The sequence below is a fragment of the Pochonia chlamydosporia genome, chromosome 4 (genome assembly GCF_001653235.2).
Source record: "Pochonia chlamydosporia 170 chromosome 4, whole genome shotgun sequence".
In the NCBI taxonomy this organism is placed as follows: Eukaryota; Fungi; Ascomycota; class Sordariomycetes; order Hypocreales; family Clavicipitaceae; genus Pochonia; species Pochonia chlamydosporia.
The window spans coordinates 4,817,149-4,842,767 of NC_035793.1; the positions used below are offsets into that span (position 1 = coordinate 4,817,149).

Sequence of the window (25,619 nt, forward strand, 5' to 3'; positions counted from 1 at the left end):
ACAATAAAAGAAAGGGAATGAAACTGTCTTCATCTCATATATTTTTTCCTTGTCATGTACGTCATTCATGACGGTAGCAACATGAGCGACTGTCCTCTTACCCACAGCAAGACAAGTTGATGAAGTTATCATGTGAACAACAAAACGTTCACAATCAGAAACTACCGCTGAGATGCCTCCGAATCGCGGTATTCCAGGCCGCAGAGCCCACTGCGCCGGTAATGCCATTGGCAGCGGCGTATGCTTGCCTGCCGCTAAGGCTCGAATCCATACCGAACGACTTCATAACGTCGACGACAGAGTTTGGATCTAGACACAAGTTAGATTGGGGAAAAGTTCGGATAGTTTCGGTTTCAGTGTAATACCCCCAAATCCACGGTAGGAAGCGCTCGCACCGAAACTTGGACCACCGGCGCCTTGGCTCGCAACGGGACCCAAATTGTTCCTCATCAGCCACGAACAGCCTTCTTTCACAAAATCGAAGATCGATCCCCAGGGAATCTGAGGCGCGGTGTTGTCCGCCTGTACGTGAGATCTTGGAGTTGAGGTCGGTCCTGGTCGTGGTTCGTGCCAGGATGGCGGCTCCCACTCGTCACGGGGAACTTGGTATCGTTCCTGGGGCGCATCATCGGCCATGCCTGCAGACGATGTAGCACGCCTGGTTTCCCGGAGCATGCCAAGAACCCTCCCTGCGGCGGTATCATAGAGGGGAATGCTGTCTTCAAGTTCCTGAATGATTCTCGGGGCACGCCTTGGTTGCCCGCCAAAGCTGCGAGTTATCATATCTTTTGCGTGTTGCGCAATCTCATCTCGGTCGCCGTACCAATTCAAGAATTCTCCCGTATCCTGTCCTGCCTCGTACTGTCTTCCGTGCTGATACGTCTTGACCTTGGCTTGGCCAACACCAACAACATCCCGCCAGCGATGAAGAAGCAGGTCGAGCTGTTCATTAAACATAGATTGCTGCTTTTGACCTTGCGCTGTCCAGAATGTAGTCACCAAAGTCAGCTTCGAGTAGGCCTGGCCACAAAGGGCATTCGTGAAACGGACGAGCTTTTCGTCGAATTGATCAAAACGCTGATGAATGTGTGTGACATGCACTATTCCAGCGATGTGAGCAAACGGACGGATGGCTTGGATGCCACGGACAATCTCGTGGAAGGTTTGGTGTTCATTCCCAGCAGTGAAGCCGGGAGTGTCCAGGATGAAGTAGTCGTCGTTGTCAAGGACGGCTTTTTCAATTTCAAATTTCACGGCAACTGTGGCTCAGTTAGCGGGCTGTTTAGTCGTTAGATTGAGGATGCCTACCATTGTCAACGGTCTGCTGCGAATGTCCAGTCGATCCGGTGAGGTCTTCGAGAAGGGAGGATTTCCCAACTCCGGCTCGACCGACGATAAGTACAACTCTCGCGGGCCTAGAGAGATTAGTAAACTTGTCGGAAAAGTTGAGATTGGGATTCGAACTTTGGGAGAGACTTCATCTCATTGAGGCACTGTTGGGTTCTGGCCGCGATAGCGCCAGCAGAGGCTGACGAAGAGGTATTGTTAGAGTTGGATTCCATGTTGATACGGATGTAAGGTCAAGTTCTAAGAAGGAATTGGGCTTTGAATGTTTGCAATGATGGTTGTGAGGTAGGTCGGCGAGTATGAACACCTTAAGAGTGGGATTGAACCTTATATGTTATGGCCAACAAGAAAAATTGGAAACAAAAATTGCGTTCAAGACACTGGATAATGACATCCAGGCAGTAGCTGCGTTAAACAGGCTGTGCCTGATCTGATAGACAGCCTCTGAGAATGCCTGGTCGGGAACATGGTTGTCCAGCCACTGACCGAGGCTCTGGCCCGCAGATGCGACGAGAAAGGCTACCTATAAGAAAGAAAGAAGAGATTTCTGGCGCCAAATTGATTAATACAGATGAACTGGAATTTCAGTCCGTGGAATAGGCTGACTAGGTGTCTCACAGACGAGCTGATCTGGATCGTGGCACTTGATCTGCTGTCAGGCAATCACTACTGGCTGCGGATAACTCTTTAGGTACGTGAATAGTTCCAATAGACTAATATAAGCTATTGTAATTGCTCAGCTGTTGGTAACAAACCATAAATAGGCTGGGAGGCTACCATTGTGCAATGATACCAGCTAACTATACACGAGAGGCACCGCCTTCTCAGTCCACAGTTAATGATTCTGATTCAATATAAAACAGTGTAGGCTTACAGACCACCCCGAGTAGTCGGTCAACATGTTGGTCGATATCAGGACCTGAGATGCTGCATGCGGCTGAGGGAGACCTTGGACAACGCACGCGCTTGTCAAAACAGCCGGTGCTGCGGCCAGGTTTCAGGACAGCCGAGATGAAGTTTTACGAATCATCGAATAAGCGATCTTGTGCCTTGTTTATTTCGAAGATGGAGCTTGCATAGGAAAACACTGTCAGATTTGTTTTGGCTTGGGTCAGCACTTCGTTGCCACCAATATCCTCATGGTTCAGCTTTGTTGGCTTATCCTACAAATGGCTAATAGTCATTGTACAGCACAATGCGAAGGTTGAGATCAAACAAAAAGACAACTGCATTTCTAATAATTTGCGCTTACTACTGAGTTTATATAGTTGGCTTAATATTGCCATTCATTCTAGATGCCATCATAGCCATATCATTTCAACCTGTGCAGTTCTACACACCATGCCACCATCTTCAATTACAGTTCCGTGGTCTATAAATCATATCCGGCGAGCCAAGTATCCTAGCCTCCTTTTGCTGTCTTTCTTCATTGCCACTGCTCCCAAATGCCGTCATAATCGCGACAACCGCAGCAGACACCCCGAACAATCCTCCCGTCGCAATGCAAAACGCAGCACCCGCGAGCCCCCCAACTATCAAAGCAGTCGAATTATCTCCCGCCCTTTCCAAATCCCTCTCACAAAAGCTGTTGCCAACACCCACCAGCCCAAGATCGCCCTGCTGGAAAGGAAGACAAAACGATACCAACGGTCTGCCCATGTCATGCGTTGGTCCCACAACTCGCAGAGGAAGAATGTCATCTGGGAAATGAACAGGCTCAACCCATCTGATGTTGTACCACGAGGGGATGAGCAGGTGGAAAACAGGCTGCTTTTTGTAGTGGTGCTTGCGGTTCATGGCTTCGCGGGTGACTTTCATGAAGTTGCACAGCTTATTGAGATCGGTGGACTCGCCACAGAAGGTATTTGGGAGTGGATTCCTGGCAATCATTTCGTAGAAGACAGGATGCCATGATGTGTCAGGGTGCCATAGGAAGAAGAGATCATTCTTGCTGGTGGTATGTTTGATGTGCATTTTGACGAAATTGTAGACGACATTGGCGAAACCATCGGCCCCTGCACCGCCGGAAGAGGCAAGAATGGTTTTCCTCTTAAGCTCTTCATGGATTCCGGACAGGCTTTGGTTCATCTCGCCCACTTGTTGTAGTAGCGGCACCAGAACTGTCATGAGTTGGTCCATGTATGGATCTAGGATGGTGGTCGGAGCGAGACGCACGCCGCAGAGTTCTAGAAGCAGTCGCTGTGAGCTCATGGAGTCTCTACCGGTCATGCTTCTTGCTTGATTTGAGATCCATCTTGCGAATCTCTTGAACCCTTGCGACTTGGGTTCTGAGTGTGTCATCGTCATGTCTGGCTTGTGAAACTTAGTTGAGGAGAGTGGGGGTGCTGGGATCACAGGCAGGAATGGAGAAGTAATGACATGTTATGATGAATCGTCATGTCTTTATAAGTGTCCAGTTGCAGACAAATATCAGAGACTTGCTGCCCGTGAGGCAAAGGGCTATGGATGTATGGCCCATTTCGTGGACTGAAACTGATGCAGAGGCGATGCATTCCCCTTTGTGACGAGTCGACGCGTCGATACGTTTACTTGAAACCAACAAGGCACCAAGGTCGATACAGGTAAATGCGTAATCTTCATGTTGTTTTCTCATAAGTACTTGGTTGCAGCTACAGGTACTGCAGCAGATCTTCACGACCAATACAACCGCCGCCTCATCCAGCCGCACCTGACAGAGAAGGGGGGAAACACCACACCGTCTTGGCTGTGTACGCAGACCGTTTCCACGATAGCACACATATAGCTTGAACCAATATCATGGACGGATCATTTGCCATTCCCCCAGCTGTTGGTGCCCTTTTTCGCTGCACCCCATCGAGATGGACCGCGGCTGACGCACTTGAGGCTCGCACAGCCTACAGACACTGAGACATGGCGACCCTTACATGCAACATGCGGCCCGACCCGACTCGACCAGGATGACACGCGACCGATATGATTAGTGGCTGTGCCAAGCGGCGGCTAATCAGACATTGAAGGCGAGATGGCTTATTCTCTCCATGATTGGCAGCCAGAAGGTCACAGGAAGAGACATTGTCCCCATTTACATGGACTCAGTGTCTTTAAGCTTCAGGAACAAACTAGATCTGGGGTAACTACGTCGTCCTTGGCGTGTTGGACGATAGGGGAAATATCTGCCAACGATGTCTAGCCTTGTTTACACAAGAAACAAATTTAGCGGATTTATAGGCAGAAAGGCAGGCATACATGCACCTAGCAGTTAGGTAATTCAAGGCAATCAAGAGGCAACACAGCCAGTTACAACAAGATTAGATTAACAGGTACTAAGCCAGGTGAATAATTGTGTATTTAATGGAACGACTTTTAGGCGGTAACTAGCAACTAGTAAGCAGACAAAGCTAACAGAGACACTTGAAGCTGCAAGCTTAGCTGCCATGTAAAGCTACTCGGGTTAACCTGTAATAGTCTTCTTATATCTGTAACGTTATAAGAGGCTAGACTACTATTCGTTTGACAGTTACTATATAACTATGTATCTAAAGCTAAAACGAAAAAAGAAAAAACAGCTTATAAGAGTAAGCTTACTTTAAAACTACATAGAACGCACAGGCCAAGCAGAAGCTAGGTCTATAATTCTAGGCCTAGCCTGTAATAGATGTTACGTCTCACAACGCGATTGTTTGGGCCGGCTTAGACAAAATCAGAGACTCTTATTTCTCTACCAAAAAGGGTGGATCCTAGTTTCCTACGTAAAATTATCCTTTATTTAGTTACGAAGCGTTAACGAGCAGCTCTTATGTCGAGCATTGCCTTTCTTGCGTTAGCTCTTGGGAGGATGTATAAGGTTTGCATAACATACTACTTTGAATGCACTTTTAACTTTTAATTTCGCTTGGATGAGGCTTAGAGTAGCAACACCGATACTCAGCCGCATGATCCGCAAGTCACCACTTATCACACAATGACGCCACACTATATGCGGTATAAACGGGCCTTATATTGTGATACCTTCTTAAGGTTAAACACTATGCATCTGTAATAAAGTTCTATTAGATATCTTTAGGTGGCAATTTTCTAATTGCAGCTATTTAAAGTTAGAACAGTAGACGTTGTAAGTATAGCTTGGTGCACCTATGTGGCCTGTGTCGTTAAATTTAGGATTGTGCTTAGCGTTGCTTTAACAAATAATAGTCTTAGATAAATATTAGGGACGCAATCGGGCCTCTATCGAGGCGCAGGCATGAGAAAAGCTGGTGGTATTTTTAAAGCCCCCTCCCCAATACCCCCAAGATGACTTTGACTTCGAATATGCAGGATATATTGCCACACTGGCAATATACTGAGTTTCTTGGCAATCCAGTATACTAAGCGCGGCGCCGCCGCTTGCGTGATTCCATATGCGTGGTCTAGTAATACAATCGTATTGCGGAGGACTATTGTGAAAGAATGTCGCCAGCTAAAACTCTCGTGTCTTGGCGACCACTTAGACTACAGGATTATATGCCAGTTCGTATAGTCTTATGTTGCCCGAAACTAGTGCTTATTGGTTGTGGCCTCTACAATTCGACCCAGCACTCAATCCCGTGCATTCTCGTCGTAATATATATTTTGAAGCTTCACCCCATTCTTAATTGACAGTTGTGCCTACTAGCTGTCTCACATCTTATCTCTATTTCTACTACCCTCACGTCTGTTGTCTATCCCATCTGACCTGCCGCCCAAGATGATTGCACTCAAACTTGCTCTTATATCATTGGCGGCTGCATCTCCTGTTATGGTAGAAGTACGGCAGGACACTGGAGGCTTCCAGAAGGAGATGTTGGCCTCCCACAACTTCTATCGCTACCAACATGGAGCCAAAGATTTGATTTGGGATGATGGTCTTGCCAAATCTGCACAAGGCTGGGCGGATACTTGCAACATATACCACGAGGTAAGAATCTAGTGTGTAAGATCTCTGCATATCTCCACGCTAACATCTATGGAGGGAACCTGGGCGCAGGGTATTGGAGAGAACCTTGCTTGGAGGTGGCCATTCATTAACTGGGCCGCCTTTGTGAACTCATGGGGTGTCGAACGGTTGCAATACAACTGGAACACCCCTGGGTCTCAGGATGCTGCTGGTCATTTCACCCAACTGGTATGGAAGCAGACGACCAAAGTTGGGTGTGGCTGGAAGCTCTGTAATGGCTATCTTTACTACCTCGTTTGCAGATATAGCCCTGCCGGCAACGACTGGGGTTTAGGGCAGTTTGAGGCAAACGTGGCGCCTCAAATTCATGGTAGCCCGACTGATGTGTATAAGTAGGGAGGTGGCAGTAGGAATTAATCAGAAACAGGTAGCACATAAGGTGATCTAGCCAGAGAATGCACAATGAACAATAAATAATGGCTAGTGTGTGGGCGCTTTTACGCTTACCTACGCGAGATAACGGCGGGAGGATACGTAATAAGAAAGGTAGTCGCTCTAGGGTATGAGAGGAGTTATTATTTCCAACTAGCTAGCAGAATTATCTTCGCTCATTACGCTCAATTGGGCCTTTGCATCCTGCACAGCAGGTCAGTTGAATTTGGGGAACTCTGCGCCTGGTCAGATCGCCTAACACAGATTGCCGAACTTCTTGACGCCACGGCGTTAACCAGCCAATGAACGCTTGCGTTTAACTCCATGCCGGTATAACAATTCCAATTGTAGGTTCAACAACAGGACACACTGGGAACGTGAATATGCGCATCTTCAACAGCAACACCGCCACCTGAAGGCAACACATCTTGACAGTTTCTAGTTTGCTATATGAGAGAGCTTACTAAAGCCTCTTGAGATAGAAATAAAAGATGCCATCCGAGTTGTGCGTCTTAGAGTCCATGGCGCCAGCAACCACGTCTTCCGACACGTACTTGAAGAAATCGATAATAGGAAAATCATCGTAAACCATGGCGACTGTGTTTCTGTCTTGGAACTTTATTTCCCGCAGCTACGTCCATCTTAGCAGAGAATAGCATAAACACAAGTAGCAACTTACTCTGGCACGTCCCCAGTCCGGATTCCACTTCCTCTTCCCTGCCTCGTCGTACACAATAACGGGGTCCACATCCTCAGCACTTCGAAAAACCTTGCCGGCCCAGTTCATTTCGGTCAGTAAGTGTCTAGCTGGATGTCCGGTGTTGATCTCGCCACCTTGCCATTCTCCTTTACCACGAGTTAGAAAATCAGCCGTCACGGGTTTGAGGGCGGAGAAGCTCGATGCGGCTGTTTCGTGCGGGGTCAGCCCATCCCGTTTAATGAGATTCATCCAAACCTCCTCGGGACTATGTATGGGTTAATGCTAATAATACGTAGCGGAAACTCGGAAGGTTCGGCTACTTACGAAGACATGACAACTTCTGTGGGGAGTGTTAATAGTGATACAATAATATAAATGTAGATATAGAGGGATACGCCATTACATCTGTGCCGTTGGTAGCGGGTAGATAAAATCTTTATATAGTATGCTTCTTGGTAGGTTCCACGTAGCCTAGATTTAACCGCCTGCCACTCCATTTATACTCTGCCTTAACCATGGACACGGAACCACAGCCAGGTAGTTATCCGCCCTCAACCCCGTCACTCTAAAGATGTACCTTCAAGTTCCGAGATATGGGGATTATCATAAGACCGCTGGCGGTAATCTCAAGGTACACCCTGATTGGCCTTTGGGATGCTAAGCCACAAAAGTAGAACGTTAACAGCTCATAATGAGGTGACTATGACGCAGCTTAGCCACCCTGAGAGGCCGAAACCTTGGTGGCTATATTTGAGGCCCTCTTATCAGCGGCAGCAGTTCACACCATTTCCCAAGACACTCTTAGATTCATATGCTTGCTACGCATCTCGCCAAGCTTCTCTTGGGCAGCGGCGTGATGTTACATGAGGCTTAGGTCCCTTCACTAACAATCAGTCCATCGCCCAAGTTCATTTGTCTGGTATCACGCATAGCACTGTGTGTATGCAGGTGATACTCCCGTAGTAGCAACTGAAGTCGGCCGTGGCCCTTCGATTTGCTCCGCTTGATGGACAGGACTGCATCACATGGGCGGTCCAAATATGTGCTCATAAGACGGTCTTGATGGTCAGCTTCAAAGAGTCGAACTCTGGTCCTGATCCTAATCTTGATTCTGACTGCAATTTTCACATTTCAACTCTTGCATCTTAAAAAACACTCCCCAAAAAAACAGTACACGCCGCCATGGCAGAAACACTAGAATCCCGAATCGAAGCATACCGTCAGTCCTGGGTTTCAGGCCAGCTAGGCCAAATTTCAACCATTGGGTGGACAGTGGTTTTGAATATTCCGATTACTATGAAGACCAGCCGTTGCCCAAAGAAATCGCCCTTTAAATCTCTCAAGCTAATTTCGTACAGTAACACTAAACCTTTGCATGGATAAAGAGGTGGCAAAAGATGTGATCGGCTCCTTTCTTACATTGTGTGCTGATATAAACGTTGTTACCCTTAGTCTAAGCGGGACGATGGAAAAAGCGATATGGGAAGCTGAACTGAACTTTGCATGTCTTGCCGATATCCCAAATGCGCCATACAAAAAAGGAGAGAGGGGGAAAATGGTTGGCGTTAGTTTGATTGAATGGAACCAAGAGGGCAAGGTTGTCAAGCAGACTGACTATTATTGCTGGGGTAAAACGATGCAGTAGCTGAGTCGTTATTGTCACGTATTGGGATCCCCTCCTATTGTACGAAGTATCCTATGGAGTTTAATAAATTGCACGCCTTGCGTTTATGCGCGCTGTTTGACTGCAGCCCTTCCACCCGCTGGCTTATCCTGCGTCGTCGGGTTGGTGCCCTCGGGTTATTAGGCTAGATTCCACAGCAAGCTTCGTGGCCGTAGGCGCGTGTTGAATCCTATCTTGATTTATCGTGACATGCACTCTCACAGGTCTTAATGCCCTCTACAGCCGACTTGGCAGCAGTCGTAAGGTGGACTGCGTGCGTGCATTACGTGGTGCTGACAGGCACGCTGCTAGAATATCCATATACCCAGCCTCCTCTGTCCCAGGCGTATTGCACGTCTGAATCAAATCCTCATTGTAGAACAAATAGAGGATGGGTGAGACGGGTGAGCATAATCCCTGCGAGTTTCCTGTTTCGATAGGTACCAAGGGTGCCGTGTGCTCCCGCAGTCTCTCCATGTCTCGATGCATATGACGTTTTCCAGTTGCAAGGTGACACCCTTTTCGTCTCTGGAACATGGGATGTTGAGTCTGATTTCGAGCGATGTTAAGAGACTGGGAATTGACGGCTTTAAGAAATGCGTCGCCTCCTGCAACTGCGCGTCTGCAGTGATGGTATGACAGAATCTTCGGAGTTCTGGTATCCCGCTCGCTGTGACAAATGTAGAATTACCTCTTGACACCTGTTTCTCATAGACTGAGTTGGATACACAGAAAACCTCTAACCTACGGTCGGGAACTCGGGACGCATACGATTTCCTGCAGCCCTTGTTTGGCGTACTGATTGCGAGCCTCAATGAATAGAAGCTTGTACCTCCGAGAACGGGGTCTGCTTAGAAATTTGAATCATGTAAATGCGAGGAATACCCCTCATTCCTTAGCTTCGGATCTTTCTTGAACGCTGAGTCGCCACTCCGCGCTGCAACTTCAATATCCTTCTCAAACTTGTCGCATTCGTCTGGATCAACCGAGTTCCCAGGACCGCAGAATTCCTGCTTTGCATTCTCAATATCTATATCCTATATCAAAGTAGTTAGATCCATGTCGATGTCGACTCTCCGCCGAAAAATACCTCGACGCCTGTGCATATCACCGCAACCCGCAGTGCCTTTGCCCCGGACTCTTCGAGCTCGAGTGGCACATGGCGCGACAGCACCGAAAACAGGGAAGATTTAAGAGACTGGCCAGTCTGTAATGACACGGGAAATGTTGGCAACGATGAAAACAGTGCTGCATTTCATCAAGTAGGCCTGCGTAGCCTTGACTCTCGCAAAATTGGTATCATGCAGTCCTAAACTTGAGGCGAGCCTTACACGCAGCATTCATGTTAGGTTGATATGGTCACCATACCAGGCAAGTCCGCAAGCACTATTCCAGTATTCAGGATCTGTGAGTTGATATAGACACTGCATTGCCTCAGTAAGACACTCGATGTTTAACACTTTATCCAAGACGCACTCAACCTTGCTCGTGCCTTGTACCGTCACAACTATGTAGCTTTAAGGTCCTAAAATTAAATGATTTGGTAGAGGTTCTGGATGACTCGATTTTATTGTGGTGGAAGTGCCTAAGGAGTGTGCTAAGTTTGTCTGCGTAGCTCTGTAAAAACACTACCAAAATCTTCCACCAAAATTGCCTCCCTATAGTCCCTACCGTCCCTAACAATCTTCCTAACAGCCATTATCCTTATGCCAAGGGACCCAGTTCAACGTGCGCTACGCGGTGCAGCTCTCGCAATGCACAGTTTTGGGCGGGCGGAATTGGTGTCCCGGCGCTATCATTGTCGAGAAAGTACTTAAGATGATCAGGCGCAATTTGCAGGAGGCATGTAACGAGCTTTCCTTGGGCGGCGCCTGGCCAAGGACCAGCAGAAATAGCTGGACTGGGTTAGCTAGTTGCCTGCGAGTGACTTGTTGAATCTGGAATACATACCATCAGAGCCGCCTGAGAGATTTTTGATACATTCTCCAAAGGCTGGGATACAAGCCGGTATGGCTGCAGTAACTGAAACCATATCAAACCGCGGCTGATGGACTTTCTTAGCAATATCAATACACCGCTCTGGCATATCAGGGCACTATTGGCGATATTTAGTTAGCTAACACAAGTTACAAAGGTTCAAAATTGTAATTAGTAGTTGGCAGGCCATACCTGTTGTTTGAGGAGAGTGATCCAGGCATCGCCAGGTGCCTGCTTGGCGGCCAGGGCGGTGGGGGCTAGGAGAGCGACAATAGAGATGAACTATACACCCTGTTAGCAGCACTTCTCGCTGTTGCGAGGTATTGATTCTTTACCTTCATGGTTTCTTTATAGCGTGCAACTTCAGTGGAAGTAATGAGTATAAAATATAGGATAGAGGCTTAAACTATAGCTTAGATATAGAAGTAGGAAATAGTAGGGGGGAAGACGTTAGATTTATATAGCATAGCTTTAGGCGGTGAGCAGGCACGTACATATTAATATATGGGGTAAGTATTCAGATTAAAAACTGTCTTTGGCAGTCCGAAGAGGGGGCGATATAGTACACATCATGTGTTCAAAGGTTACAGCCGTGTCTCACGCATACATATGAAAACAATTTTTACCCTGTCATCAGTGGCTATGAATTTTGCGTCTGCAGCTACGCCGCTAATTGGTTATGGTTCACTTCATTCTTTGCCGTTGGCGATGATCGCTGTGTCCTCATAAGTAAGGGAGGGGATCTGTGTATCGCCTTCTCCCCCCCCAAATGCACTAATCACTACTCCGGCACAGAAACCAGAGGATTAGATGATATTCTGTCCGGTGTAACTAGATCAGAGCAGACTAAATCGCTTATTCGATATAAATATACGGACTTTACATTAGGGCTTTGTTAACATTTTAAGAGGGTACTGCTTTTTTGTACACATTGCTTGTGAAATCCGGCGGATCGTCGTAGATGGATTGCGCCGGTCACAACCATGGCTGTTGTTGAAGTGGGTTAAGACAATGTTGTGCTATCCCAATCACAGACATGCCAGAAGCAGTGTTAGGCAATGATTTCCGGAACATGGCGCTCCTTCTGGAGCTGAGACGGAACGGTGGTGATGTGTCACTGAAACCTTGCCAGATTGCTCCAGTTTGCATGTTGACGGATCATCGGCCCGTTGCCTACCTTTACGATTGTCAGTTATCAGCGCCATTGTCTAGCATACGAATACACAATTGGGCTGAAAAGGATTGATGGCTGTTAGATGTCCACTAGAGCGATTCAGCCCGATCCGGACGCGGCGCCCGGTTGATCTACACCGGTGCCAATCTAGCGCTCCCGAGACACGGCAATTTTGCTCTGAGACCTCTGACAACTGTGCTTCTCTTAGTGGTTATAGATACATGCTATCTTTTTAGAGTGGATATATTGATCTGAAAATAAAATTTATATGTGATAACACCATCTACCTACAATGTTGGAGAATTACTCCCTAAAGTAGCATCTTAGAGCACGCCCCTTTAATACTGCAATTGCGCGAAGTAGAGCAAGTCGCAAAATATAAACAGCCATGCTCCATTCATGATGCACTGTTACCTCACTTTTCTTCTGTACCGCCACCCCGAATTAGTACCTTTATGGAAATAGCATTTAGGAGTAGCGTGTATCTAGCCTATTATGCTGTCTAGCTCGTTATGCAATCACGTTATATATAGTAAAGATAATTAGTAATTTCTAAAAAAGCTTATATCTAGATTATTTTATATAGCTATACAATTATAACTAGTATATTTATTAATAACTATTTTATAAATAGCTAGTTATTACTTTAATCTAAGTATAATAGGCTTAACTCTTTTTATTTTTATTTTTCTTTTTAGCTAAAGTATAAATAGCTATTACTTTAATCTAAGTATAATAGGCTTAACTCTTTTTATTTTTATTTTTCTTTTTAGCTAAAGTATAAACTAGCTTTTTATAAGTACTAAAAAAGTTTTTATTACTACAGTGCTAAGACATAATCGTTACGGATCTCTCCTGCTGGGACCTTCAAACAGGCTTAAGTTACGTGGCTGTATCGCGTGTGAAACGATCTAGGGCTTGATGCTAGATGCGCCGTTTAATCATAGTCATCTATGTTATAAGTCTCCCCTAAACGGCATAAAGATAAAGCTAAGGGACTAAAAGCTAAGGAAACGGTAGATTCCTACGCGGAATCTCTTTAAGATAGACCGTGGTTCTGTATAGTTTCTACGTGATTCTGCTTGTGAACAAAAAAAGAAATCTCCGAAAAAGATTTCCGTACGTACAGAATGTATTGTTTATGGGAATCGCCGAATTGCTTGGCCCGCGGACTCTCAAACTTCGGACGATTCTACGCACCACGGCTCTAAATTGCAAGGGGTGACGTAGTGTTTTAACCATTTATCAAACCAAATTGTGACACTACTCTGTCGTGTCTGGTCTATAATCCAACTTTATTTTCGACTCGTTCTCAAACTCAGGCTTGTTTCATGGGTATATTAAAACGGCTCTGAAAGGCCATTTGTAACAGCATTTGGCAAAGTTTTATGCTCAAGCCTTAAGGCGACGTAAAGAATAGGCAGAGATATAAATTCAGAGACCCTTAAGAAACCCGAAAAATCCTTACAAAGCGGGGAGACAAGTTAATTCCTGGGGATGGGGTGGTCTATTAAATTTATTAGGCTATTAGTAGCGGAATAATTTACTTACCCCTGGGCAATTAAGTAGTTGCGCAGGTAGTCAAGGACTAGTAAAAGCGAAAAAAAGAGACAAAGGCGGAGGAAGGGGGGAAGGGGCAGGAGTGCTTTTTAGTTTCTGGAGACCCCGAAAACAGCGTCAAGTTAAATAGAATTCTGAAGTAATTCGAGATAGCAGGAGGAAGGTATGCTATTAGACGGGTCGGGGAGAAGAAAGTCTCGACTTTAATTATTGAGCAAACATAATGCTTCATTTTACTACAAAGTAACTACGAGTTTCATGGTCGAAACGAACAGGGTTCCGAAACCAGGCTCACCATAGTTTTTCCACTACAATCGTCAATCATCGCTTATATGCATTAATCTACTCGGAAATGAAATCGGAATTAAGGATACCATAAAACAGCAACTGAGTGTAGTATCGTTAATAATAGAATCTCTTGAGTGGCGGAAAACTCCGCAGCTACCAATGTACTCCGAACCACCACCCAAGTTAGTCAAGGGTCAAGATATCAGACAATACTGTTTCAAGGAGCAGATCAACGTGGATCGAGAAACACTGCTAGTCGATCTTGATGCTTGTTGCAAATCGCAAGCAGTAAACGGAAAATCAATGGCACTAGTCTCAAACGCGATATTGAGGAAACGGCTCCAGTTGAGAATATGTCGGGTTTGCGCATGATTCGCAATAATACAGATGCTAGCCTTGGCCTGTGATGGCTCCCCGCCTGCCCACAGTTGTCATAGGGCCATCCTTCATCCGTAGGCTCAAGGCTTGTGTAGATTGATTGATGGATGGATGCATAATGGATGGATGGAGGGTCGTCTAATTGCAACACAACCACTTAAGTCCGAAGTTACCAGCTTCTCTCATTGGCGTGATTGAAACAAAACAAATTCAGCCCAGACATGGCCCCGGAATGGTCCAACAGAGGTAGAGATATTCCAGACGGCATATGTGATAGGGGCCACTGGTGTCGACGAGATAAAACGGTAAGTGATACACACAACCACCAAGGCACCTCCGCGATGGAAACAGATGTGTATGGGATTGTCCGACTGACGCATCAATCACTACCAACCGTGCTGGGCGGAGAGACGCAGACAACATATATGGCGTCTACAATTTGTATATAAACTCGATGAGAAGAAGGCTAAGAGAAAATTGTTGCTCACCATAATAACATCATTTCTTATTCTTACTGTCCTGCCAGCTCTACTTGTTTACTTTTTGTCTCTCTTCTTTTCCTCTTACTATTTTGTAAAAAGAATTGCATCAGGATGCGTTCCACAACTATGTACATGGCCCTGGTGGCCTTTTCTTCCAGCCTTGTTAACGCCCACGGCAAGCCCACGACTGCTGTACGTCAATAAAAGATAAAAAAAAAAGACAAGTCCCCGCCTTGCAAAAATCACGTTATTCCTAACAAAGCCTCTTTAGACCGGAAACGCTGGCGGCGTCTCCCGAGCGCTGGGCCTTCTACCCGAAGGCTCGGTGCCCGACACGGGTCCCAACAAATTGACTGAGGTCGACACGCCCGTTTTTGGTAACAAAAAAATCGCTTCCAAGGGCCTGGGCAAGACCGCTGGCGGCGGTACCATCAGGCTCGCCGACGCAGCCAAGAGTATCCAGGCCGCTGGTGGTGATCCTGCCAAGATCACCCCAGGCGGACAGCTCAGCTTCACTTGGCAAACTGTGACTTCTGTATGTGCAGATTCCAAGATACCGGTTTCCTATTCCCAAACAAACCAGACATGTTGTCCTTGCTTACCTTGATGACAGGACGGCGGTGGCCCAATCCGGGCTCTGTGCAACACGGAAGCAAAAGACGATTTTACCAAGAACTCGGTCGAGCTTACAATACAACAGAATGTCCCAGGCAAGAACGGAAATGTTAAGCCAGGAGCAAACGCCAGCAAGCAGCTACCGGCTGGCTTTTCGGCGAAGGGAAAAAAGCAGGCCAAAAGGGGCGTGGCAGACGGAATTGATGAATTGTTTGGTCGCTACATTGGGAGGCGAGCCGTCAACGTCAACGATAAAACGGTGAGTGGCATCGTCGCTTTTGTGAGATTGAGAAGTAAACTAATTGTGCCACGTTCCCCTACAACAGAACGTCGTGGCCACGGCTCCCCCCGACATGACCTGTAATGGAGTGATTGGCACCAATACTGGGATGTGTCTATGCAAGATTGCCAATAGTAACAATGCTGGTCCGTTTGGTGGTGTTATGCCTGTTCAGATGGTCTCTGGCACAGGCAATTCAACTGGAGGCGCTCCCGCTGGAGGCGCTCCCGCTGGAGGCGCTCCCGCTGGAAAGGCAGCAGCCAAAGGCAAATCCGCCAACAAGGTCTAGTCTTCGAAAATTGGCTGAAACCGTGTCCTTGCTAGTTGGCATGCGTAAATCAATACTGGTATTGTCAGCTGTGGCGACTTTTATCTACACGGAGGTTCGGCGAAAGTCGCAGGGTCCATCGTTAGCTACTATTAGAAGATGACCTTTTGCTCACCTTTTAAATTTACCAAGTCTCGCCTTTATAATCATGTTTGTTAGCAGGTGTATTTCACCAATTACAATGTTCCTCGCGGGTGCCTTGTGTGCTGGCCACCCGCAAACTCGCCTCATCAAGTGCCACATGGGGGCCTTGTTCAACCGTCCTTTTCTATCATTGATGCCGGATTCCTGGTCAGACACCTAGATACAGGAGCTACCATGTGTCTGGACTCTGGAGGAAGCGGAGGCTTCTCTGGTATTGTCAACACAACGATACTGACCATACTTACCAACCAGACACCAGCAGATATAAATGTCGCCTTGGCCGCTCTTTAGCAACACGCTGCTACTCTTCTCGTTCCTGCCCTTCGATTTTGCTTATTTTGCTTCTGTTGACCATAGCCGCACACGCGAGAGTGAGTACCGGTAAATCCAAGTTGTACGAAAACCATATTTCACTAGAAGGTCCGCCCCGTGTGAATTTAGGCGTCGACAGAACTACTCTACATCTGCATGGAGAGGCTCGCAACACTTTTACACCTGCATGGTAACTGAACTAGAAGATGTTAGAGCTTATAATGTATAACTCTCTTTTTATCTAGCTTTACTAATAGCTCTTTATAGCTTAGCTAGCTTTATGATTATATATATCTTACTTCATCTAGGTTACCTCTTTACGTGCTCTCTTGTGAGATTATTTGCTTGTTGTTATCTAGCTCTCCCTTTCTCTGTCTCTCGACCTCACACAGCTTCTGGCACCACTGTGGCAGCTTTTTAAGATTCTCCAAACACAAACGTGGGAATAGCACCTGCCGGCTGAAGACTCTGGCGTGTTTCAGCGATATCAAGATCTTGTCTCCATTCCTGTCCAAATTTGAACGGCTGAGGGTGATTACTTGCTGAAGGGGCTTCATTCTTCGGTTCGAAACTGTTGCGTGTCATAGATGCCGCATCAGCATCTTCTGCCACCTCGGCTTTCACGATATTCGGTGTCATGTCCGGTCAATAGAATAGATCGTCTATGACATTTTGCAGGGTAAAGAAGACTTTGCACTCCCAGAAAGTATGTTGACTATGTAATAGTATCGTTGCGATGCTATCACTGGTAGCTGCGTTAGACAGGTGGAGAGCTGTGGAGAAACCAAGAAGGCAGCTGGCATGGGCATGTCATGCTTAGCCTAATTTCCGAGGAGAGATGCATTACAATCAGAATCAAGTTGATTCATTATCAGTTCTTTTAACTGAGAGTTCCTCCAGACTTTCTATGCTTATGTGATTCTTCTAAACAATCTTGGGGAGAGCGAGAGGTTGCCCAGGGTATCCAAGAACATCTCGTTCAATATATATCTACATTGCCAAACTATATATGTACAGGGTGCGTCTCTAAATCGACTGAAAAATAGGGAAACTGTGCTCACTCTGCGTCCCAGATGGTTCTCCCATCACTGAGCAAAATCTGTATTATCAAACTCCCCACTTACCGCTCTCTGTCGGTGTTCATGATTTGCCCCATGTTGGTTGGGAATAGCAAAATCATCGGCGTTATGGGTGCTGCCATTGCCACCGTGTAAAACATGTGTCTCCATGGCCTGCCAGGACATGTAAATGGTCTCGTGGAGGAGGATAAGCCCGCCACGATTGGCCCCGGAAGACGCCTCCGCGACTGGTAGATCCTCATCGCCCACAGCCCGAGGCTTCTTTTTCTCGGCTTGATCGAATTCCAGTTCACACACGTAAACAAACTCCTTGTGACCCATGTAGCTCCTGTATTTCGCAATGGCCACAAATCCAAGAAACCAGACAGCAGAGAAAGCCAGTACACACCACGAGATAACCGGTACTACGTACCACTCGACCGAGGAAGATCCCGATGGCGGCACCCAGTTCATTATGATTGGATAGAGGCTCCCTGCGAGGTAAAGCGTTGCACAGAAGATGCCAACATTTGGATTGACGGTGCCCTTGATCATTTGTGCCCAAGTCTTTTGGATTGAAGGCTGGTCGGGGACATGGTTGTGATTTCGTGTTTGGACTGGTTCTGTCGGTGGCGGGCCTCGGAAATGCAAAATCAGGATGCCAAGGGCGAGGAAGAAACCGAACCAAGCTGCTATTATGTAGGTGAAGATTCTAAAAAGTATGTTGTAAGCGTTGCTGACAGCCATCTTCCATGTAGCGAGAATAAGAACTAGGCAGCTGAGAAAGTGGAGGAGCAGAGCGCCGACTGGCGTTTTCTCGCTATGGTTGGCAGGATTGAGAAACCGAATGATACAACCAGGAGAATTCTGCCTGCCACCCTCGAGCCACGTCACAAGCTTGCCAAGACTGAAGTCCTTGTTCTTTGCGAAAAACTTGGCAAAGGGAATAAAACCCTGCTTCGCAATTTCCTGCTTCATTCGAGCGGCGGTATATGTCCAGACGACGACATTGCCAAATGATGAGATGGCAAGAAACGCGTTGACCGTTTGCTGGCCACGGCTATCCGACTTAAACACTCTCTTGAAGAATTCTTGAGCCACATTATTGGCCACCTGAGCGTCTGCCGGGACGATAATCATCTAAATGTCTAGCAAGTTAGCCACTGACACAAACATAAATTCGTGGCACGGAAGAATCGCACATAACAAATGTTGACACCCACGTAGAGCACGGATACGATGCCCATACCCCACCACATAGATCTGGGAAGGTTCTTTCGCGGATTTTTGATTTCTCCTAGCACCTGGGGCAACAGTTAGTCATATTCTACGAATTCAGAAGGGGACGGGGAGAAGAGAGGCATGACGTGACTTACATAGCTTGGTTGATCGAAACCAAAAAAGGCAAAAACTACTTCCAGTCAGTTTTAAATATCTCTTTGCGTGGGACAAGATGCGATGACAACTCACTAACGGAGAGGAATGCTTGAGGAGCCCCAACGGTTTCATCATTAGCAGTTGGAGCAGTGTCTTTCACGTTGCCAACCTTGTCCTGCAGGAGGGCACTTATACCATCCCGCCGGCCAGCCACCACCCATGTAGCAATGATGATGAAAACTAAAATCAAGGTTTTGATAATGGCAAAGACATTGTTGAGCAGGATACCACCACGTCGAGAGAAGGCGTGGATAAAGCAGGTGACTGCTGCAATTACAATTGCAATTCCACGGATGACCTCCTGGTTAAGTTCGAAGTCTTTTTTGTCGGGGTTTGCAATCTGCATAAGATGCACAGCGCAGTCGATGCAGTTACTGGCCATGTTTCCAACAAGGATGAAACTGATGCCAAATAGGACGCCACTCAACAGAACTGTGCCCTTTTTGTAACTGGGCCATGGGAAGACATATTGAAGATAGTGCAGCTCTCCTCCTGATCGAGGAACTGACTGCTCTACTCCATCGATAACGTAACGCGGCACATTCAGTCCGTACTCAAGAAAAACGTGTGCGCCTGAGAGGCCGTAGATGCAACCACAGACCCAGACGAGAATGGCAAGTCCGGGGCTGCCAACACCTTTCATTACGTCGCGAGGACCATTAAAAATTCCGGTCCCTTTGCTAATAGTCTTAGTCTCAGGCAGTATCTATTTAGGTGCCAACACTTGGTTACGGAGCAGGGAAGGTGACATACCTATGGTTCGGTTTATCAAAAGGCATGTCACATCGACAAAGGTCAAACGGAATGGCTCTTCTGGAGTTCTGGTGACGAAGCGACCTTTGTCGACGGGCATGTTAATCACATCTGCTAAGGCATTTTGCATTTCCCTATCGTCGTGACTTGATCGCCCCCCAACATTCTGCCGGTGAGCGTGGTCATCATTGCCAGAGGATAGGGCATTCATGTTGTAACTGTTCGGTCTGGTCAACTAGGAGGCAACATAGATGGTCTTGCTGGCAAAGTTGCCGCGACCGTAGGAATTGGGCTGACAAAGTGGGCAGCAACAACAAAAAAGCAGAGAATACAAACCTTTACGTTTATTAATATGCAAAGCCCTTGGTAACGGGGGTACGGAGGTACCAATTCTCCTGCCACTGCTGATGGGATGGGGCCATAATCTGCCCTGTAAGGCGACCAGCGCCACTAAAGAGAACAAGGCTGTCATAAAAGCAAGAGAGTAACTGCACGGCGAAAATGCTTCGTCGATCATCACAGAATGATGCTAGGTGCAACGCAATGAGGCTGTCACCCTGAGGCTTGGCGGCTGCGGGAAACCTGGGCATCACATTCATTTCGTATGCACTGGATAAGCACCGGCGCTCCACCCACAAGGGTGGGATGAAGTCGACGTTGTCTTCTCACAAGACAAAGAGCAATAGAAGTCTGGCTTCTGTCTCAGTGGCTTGGCTAGTGAGCGGCGGAGTATGTTGTGAGCCGCTGTTGTGAGACGCGCCATAGCAGAAATGCAGTTTAGCGCATCTGCAGCTAGCGGACAGAGGAAACAAAAATCGTAATGATTGGGCACAGTTCTGGTATATTTCGGGACGATCCGTTCCCCCGTCGAATTAGGAATAAGGCTTACGCCCTCCCGTCCGGGGTTGCGGTTCGATGGGTTGTGCGATGGGTGCGTGAAGTTGACAAGGACTGAGCAGTCGAGGTTTTGGCTCCGACAACCTTGGAGGTTCTTGGGCTCATAGGACCTTTTCAATGTCAGCCTCACTTCAACCTGACCAGTTGACGTGTTTCTGCCTAGCCTGGCAACTGCAACCCGCGCCACAATCCACGCCGCCACTGACAGTGAAGCCGCACCATAGCCCCAGTGCTTGTGCCTGTGCCTCGTCGGACTTGTCGAGGAGACTCTCTCCAGTCCTACTTGGTGAAATACAAAAGGCCCCCAAAAGAAGCAGAGTCATATCTTTGTCGTCAGTCGAGGGCCGTTAAGCTGAGCCCGGAACATTGAATCATATTTTGAAATCACATTGTGCGCACATGCGAGTGCGAGTGCCGACATCTGTCGTGTGCCTGTGGCTCATTGACCGAGGAGTAAATAATTGGCGGGAAATGCAAGTGCGCCAAGTGCTTTCGGGTCGCATGGTTGCCTCGTCAAGCTGAAAATGATGCGTAAGCCGCCAAATAATGACTATTAGTCTCACTATCGAGTCTGATTGATGTCAAATCTCCGTGTCGCCATCCATGTGTCCGGTGTGAGGAGTGAGGAGTGAGGAGTCAGGAGTACGTGTGAGGCGGGATTCAGGCGGGAGGCCCCAGGGGTCTAGATCAAATTGGCAGGAGCGACTGGTGTCAAATACACGTTGACAATCTCACCTGCCTATGCCTGCCCCCAACCCGCCAAGCAATTTCAAGTTGACGTCAACTCGAGGAAGGTAGTAGGACTGCACTTCCCCGTTACATAAGAAGTTTCCGTTGTCAAGTGTTTGCGACCCACTCCATCGACCATCTGAAGTTTTGCAATTATTCTGTATCATATTGAGCCCAGCCCATTTTGGATATACTTGAGATTTACTTGGTATATCTGCACCGCCTTTGCATGACGTCCGTAGTCCATCGACTGTATTGCCATGGCCGGAGTCATTCAAGTTGGCGACATCATCAAGTTCTCCGAGATTGCCTGGACGGTTTGGAACTATGGTTGGGCCTCTGAGAATAATGCAGGTGGGTTATTTTGACATTTTGAACCATACAAAAGTCGTCGTTGTTTCCGTGAACAACAGAGAGAGGAATGCAAACCCCATGGGCGGCGGGCGCATTGACCTCATCGTGTCTTTGCGGTGGACCAAAATAGCATTCTTTGACCTCCTCCCCCACCTCACCACCTCAGCATTCATTCAAGAACAGTCGACTGCCACGTTGCGTCGCACACGACATACTCAGCTCCAACTATGCCAAAGCATGCTGACCATGTTTTCAAGGTGAAAACTATCGCGCCTTTGGCGCTGACGTCCGTACTTTGCACAGGGGTCTCAAAAGTCTCGACGATGCCGTCACAGAAGTCCAGACGTCGCTCCGTGAGCACGGCGCTGAGAGCAGCGATATCCTAGGGGGCGACAAGACATCACTATCGGAAATCATTGGAGATTACGAACAGACCTTGAAGGATTGCCACCAGCTCCTGATAAAAAACCGACGATATGATCAGACAACCGGTCCTGCGAGGAACATTGACTGGAACATCAACATCATGCCCCAGGTTGAGCATCTGCGAGGGCGGATCCAGATGCACAACGCACGTATTCAGCACGTCATAAGGCCATTTCAAATGTAAGACATCCATTTACTTACCTCTTGGTTTGGGTCGAATCCAGTTCTTGTATCCCAGCATGAAGTCTAACTCCTGTGCCTTCTCAGCGACCTCCTCAACAAGATCCATAAGGATTTAGTTCGAAGGTTAACCAGCCTGCACAAAGATGTACTAGGTATCAGGAGGGACATACATACCCTGCTTATCAAATACTACCCCGAAGTTGCCAGGGAAATCGAGCAACAATCCGAGCAGGAGCTCCACACTGTCCGAATCCCAGAGTCGCTCATAGCCAGGCTGGCGACCATGTTTGACCGCCGCGCCCGCCGCAGGATAAATCAACCCCTTACGCTCCAAGAGTTGACAGACTGCTTCTTGATCCGCCTTGGAAGAAGTACTGTGAATGTTCCACCTGGACCAGAACACTCCGGCCAATGTCCGCCTCTTGCTTGCTACGTGGAACTCCTAAAATGTCAGCTCATCATGCAAAGAATAAAAACCTCGAACGAGTTGCAAAATCCACCGCGCATCTCACATTGGCCTGGTTATATCGACGTTTTGGAAGACGCAAGTTCCCCCTTGTCCCTAGGTTTCTTTCCTGGCCATCCTCCGTTGCTAACCTTCCTTACAGCGATTATCGCAACAGTGCTCCAGGTTCCAGAATGAGCTCATTGCACCCGACACCTCGGATTGCCCAGATGAATTGCTCACATTTTGGCCCGAAGATGAAAAACAAACGAAAAAGCCCCAACAAGCTATTGGGTCATCGTACAACTATTTGTTAGAAGTGTAAGTACTCCATAGATATATACATGTATATCTGAAAAAATGCTTATCCGCCTGGCACAGGTCACTCGCCCCCGAGTCGGATCCTACAACATGGAAAATGATGCGGTTGTTGCGCAAGAATGGCTCCGACCGACACTTTCGGATCATTGAAGCCTGGGGATACAATGATCAATTATCCACGGAAGAGCCCACCGTGGTCGATTTTGACATTGAGACTGCCGCTCTCATCCCTATCTACGCTGATCCGGCGGATAAGGATGGCGTGTCTCCCCCGCTGGAGATTATCATCGAAGAGAACGAGAAGTCCTACCGCTATGTATTCTTGGACATGCACGATCTGCTGTTAGTCCAAGAAGCGATAACAGGCTTCAAAGTTTTGGCCAATTACACAGAGTAAGTCTTCGTAATGTCAGAAAGCACAATTGGGTGTCTAACCGGTATAGATCTCGTGCAGTAGCAATGTTTGTCCGACCAGGACAGGATACTTCGTTGAAAGAGAGTGTAACAGTCCAGCTGTGGTTGCCGTCAAATATTAAGGGATTTCCCCAAAAGGAGAGTGGAAGCGGTTATAGAAGGCCGAGCTCATGGTCACAAACTTCAGTAGCACCGAATCTCGACTCGCCAAGCCGTGCTAACAGCATCGTATCGTCTCCGTCTACCGCAGCCGTATCGTGCAGAAGTTGGAGCAGCTCGGAATCCGATGACACCATCTCTCTCAGAGTTGGGGGAGCAGCTGCCAACACGGGCCACGGCGTGATCCGGCCACGCCCACGCAGTCCACTGCTAGTCTTGTTCACAAGGGAACTAGAGTCGTCGAAACGCTCCATTGTGGCTATTAAAGTCGATGATGAGACAGTACCTAACCCCGAACGTTGTAACTGCCATAAATCAAGGGACTGCCGCATCGCCGCACTTGAGCAAAGGTATGGAAAGTTTCACGCGCAGCGACTAGAGCATCGCGAAAAGTGGAATCTCCTGCCGCTCCAAGCTGCGCCCAATTGGAATGGACTTTTGCGTGTTAGCATTTTGTTTCCCACCACAGATGCAAGATACAAATTTAGTGGTGCATACTGCGGGTGCAGAGTAGCGACTGAGAGTGACATTGACAGATGTCTTTCGAAGTCGCATCCAGGACTTTTGGGTATAGCCCGGGTTTATTACCGGAGGCAAATGATAATGTGGCATGAGCAGAGGGACAAACTAAAGGAAGTGGACACTTATCCGCCGTCCGGATTTTCCAATGCCCATCAGTATCTTGGCCATGGTTGAACAGTACATGGTCAACACAATGGAGAATTGGGTCGTTTGTCTGTATAGTCTGGGGGGCGGTATTTTCTTATTATATGCGTCATCTGTATGGATTTCTCACACGGAGTTGTCAAAATACCAATTTCTTTCTTCTTTTTCTGACTTCATTTATTGACCGACCTTGTCGAATCCGCAATCACTGTATATGTGTCCTTATGCATTGTGTACCCATAACGAAACCTGCCGGGCTTTCTTAATTGCTAATTTTATCCTAGACGCCTACTTTCACGGTCTTTCCTGCCGTATGACTGCAAGGTTCTGGCATATAACTTCCTGTAAATTCGCCCACTTTACCTATATGTCAAACTACCTCTACCCAACGCGATGTCTAGCCTGGAAACATCCTTGCTGAAGAGGTATCCTCGACACCCCCAACACCCGACCTACCAATCCGGTGCTATTGAGTGTGATCCTGGCAAGTTTACAACATCAAAAGACAGGCCGTTCAGCGTAACCAAGTCAAGACTTAGCTCGACACTACCCGCCGAGCTTGGCAGAAACATGGTCTCGTCCGATGGAATATCCCAGTCGATCTCCTCACCATGCTGTAACAAAGCACCCCTTCCGACAATGTCGTAACCGTTACCGTCATCTCGATCACGAAGAATAGCAATGGCTGAAGAGTTCCAAAACTGGCACAACTTGTCGCCAACCCTCACATTCGACGGGACGAGGCCCATGATGATATCGTCCTCGCCAAGATAGAGACGTAGCCCCTTGGACTCATCACCACTTTCGCGGCGCGATCCTTCCCAAGTAAGGGCGTTTGCTCTGAAACACGACGGAACATGTCCTGCACAGAAGCCCAACGGTCAGAACACAGAGGCGAGGAGATTGCGGAGAGATTCTAGATGTAGCAGCCGCAAGCGAGGGACGGCTACAAGGGACGGCACTCCGTGTTCAAAGAGGAAAAGACAATGTTTAAAGAGGCTCAAATGGGCGTCGAAGGAGCTCAGTCTCCTTCAAGTGGCCACCAGTTAAAGCTGCTGGGTCGTTCTCGCTCACGAGCGGAAGCCAACAAAGTGCAGCTAGCACCGTGGTGTGCGTACTTCCATATGCACATTCAAAGGGCGGTGATCAGACAACATGACTGCCATTGTGAAAACTGTATGGGAAACAATCCCTGCAGCCACA

At 47.5% G+C, this 25,619-nt stretch overlaps 9 protein-coding genes across 9 annotated transcripts; 3 read left to right on the top strand and 6 right to left on the bottom strand.

Annotated features, from left to right (window-relative positions):
* Window positions 1-154: 154 nt before the first annotated feature.
* On the bottom strand, window positions 155-1,562 carry VFPPC_14716 (50S ribosome-binding GTPase domain-containing protein; the record flags this gene model as incomplete). The annotated part of the gene is made up of 4 exons (XM_018292484.1): window positions 155-309; window positions 366-1,259; window positions 1,309-1,415; window positions 1,465-1,562. The coding sequence occupies 4 exons, from the start codon at window positions 1,560-1,562 to the stop codon at window positions 155-157; spliced, it is 1,254 nt and encodes a 417-aa protein (XP_018137956.1).
* Window positions 1,563-2,700: 1,138 nt separating this feature from the next.
* Window positions 2,701-3,654, bottom strand: VFPPC_14715 (hypothetical protein; the record flags this gene model as incomplete). The annotated part of the gene is made up of 1 exon (XM_018292483.1): window positions 2,701-3,654. One exon carries the CDS (start codon window positions 3,652-3,654, stop codon window positions 2,701-2,703), a length of 954 nt encoding a protein of 317 aa, XP_018137955.1.
* Window positions 3,655-6,052: 2,398 nt separating this feature from the next.
* On the top strand, window positions 6,053-6,637 carry VFPPC_10085 (cysteine-rich secretory protein family domain-containing protein; the record flags this gene model as incomplete). The annotated part of the gene is made up of 2 exons (XM_018288519.1): window positions 6,053-6,262; window positions 6,317-6,637. 2 exons carry the CDS (start codon window positions 6,053-6,055, stop codon window positions 6,635-6,637), a joined length of 531 nt encoding a protein of 176 aa, XP_018137954.1.
* Window positions 6,638-7,136: 499 nt separating this feature from the next.
* VFPPC_10084 (GXWXG protein domain-containing protein) lies at window positions 7,137-7,705 on the bottom strand (the record flags this gene model as incomplete). The annotated part of the gene is made up of 3 exons (XM_018288518.1): window positions 7,137-7,304; window positions 7,353-7,638; window positions 7,698-7,705. 3 exons carry the CDS (start codon window positions 7,703-7,705, stop codon window positions 7,137-7,139), a joined length of 462 nt encoding a protein of 153 aa, XP_018137953.1.
* A 3,035-nt stretch (window positions 7,706-10,740) lies between these two features.
* Window positions 10,741-11,354, bottom strand: VFPPC_10083 (hypothetical protein; the record flags this gene model as incomplete). Its single annotated transcript, XM_018288517.1, has 4 exons — window positions 10,741-10,931; window positions 10,987-11,131; window positions 11,206-11,295; window positions 11,349-11,354. 4 exons carry the CDS (start codon window positions 11,352-11,354, stop codon window positions 10,741-10,743), a joined length of 432 nt encoding a protein of 143 aa, XP_018137952.1.
* A 3,652-nt stretch (window positions 11,355-15,006) lies between these two features.
* Window positions 15,007-16,079, top strand: VFPPC_10082 (CAS1 appressorium specific protein; the record flags this gene model as incomplete). The annotated part of the gene is made up of 4 exons (XM_018288516.1): window positions 15,007-15,087; window positions 15,167-15,430; window positions 15,509-15,769; window positions 15,837-16,079. The coding sequence occupies 4 exons, from the start codon at window positions 15,007-15,009 to the stop codon at window positions 16,077-16,079; spliced, it is 849 nt and encodes a 282-aa protein (XP_018137951.1).
* A 1,580-nt stretch (window positions 16,080-17,659) lies between these two features.
* On the bottom strand, window positions 17,660-20,033 carry VFPPC_10081 (high-affinity methionine permease; the record flags this gene model as incomplete). The annotated part of the gene is made up of 5 exons (XM_018288515.1): window positions 17,660-18,772; window positions 18,835-18,936; window positions 19,009-19,043; window positions 19,103-19,744; window positions 19,823-20,033. The coding sequence occupies 5 exons, from the start codon at window positions 20,031-20,033 to the stop codon at window positions 17,660-17,662; spliced, it is 2,103 nt and encodes a 700-aa protein (XP_018137950.1).
* A 384-nt stretch (window positions 20,034-20,417) lies between these two features.
* VFPPC_16819 (hypothetical protein) lies at window positions 20,418-21,140 on the bottom strand (the record flags this gene model as incomplete). The annotated part of the gene is made up of 2 exons (XM_018294572.1): window positions 20,418-21,001; window positions 21,065-21,140. The coding sequence occupies 2 exons, from the start codon at window positions 21,138-21,140 to the stop codon at window positions 20,418-20,420; spliced, it is 660 nt and encodes a 219-aa protein (XP_018137949.1).
* A 568-nt stretch (window positions 21,141-21,708) lies between these two features.
* VFPPC_10080 (hypothetical protein) lies at window positions 21,709-24,446 on the top strand (the record flags this gene model as incomplete). The annotated part of the gene is made up of 6 exons (XM_018288514.1): window positions 21,709-21,802; window positions 22,060-22,408; window positions 22,496-22,787; window positions 23,020-23,177; window positions 23,238-23,570; window positions 23,621-24,446. 6 exons carry the CDS (start codon window positions 21,709-21,711, stop codon window positions 24,444-24,446), a joined length of 2,052 nt encoding a protein of 683 aa, XP_018137948.1.
* Window positions 24,447-25,619: the final 1,173 nt, after the last annotated feature.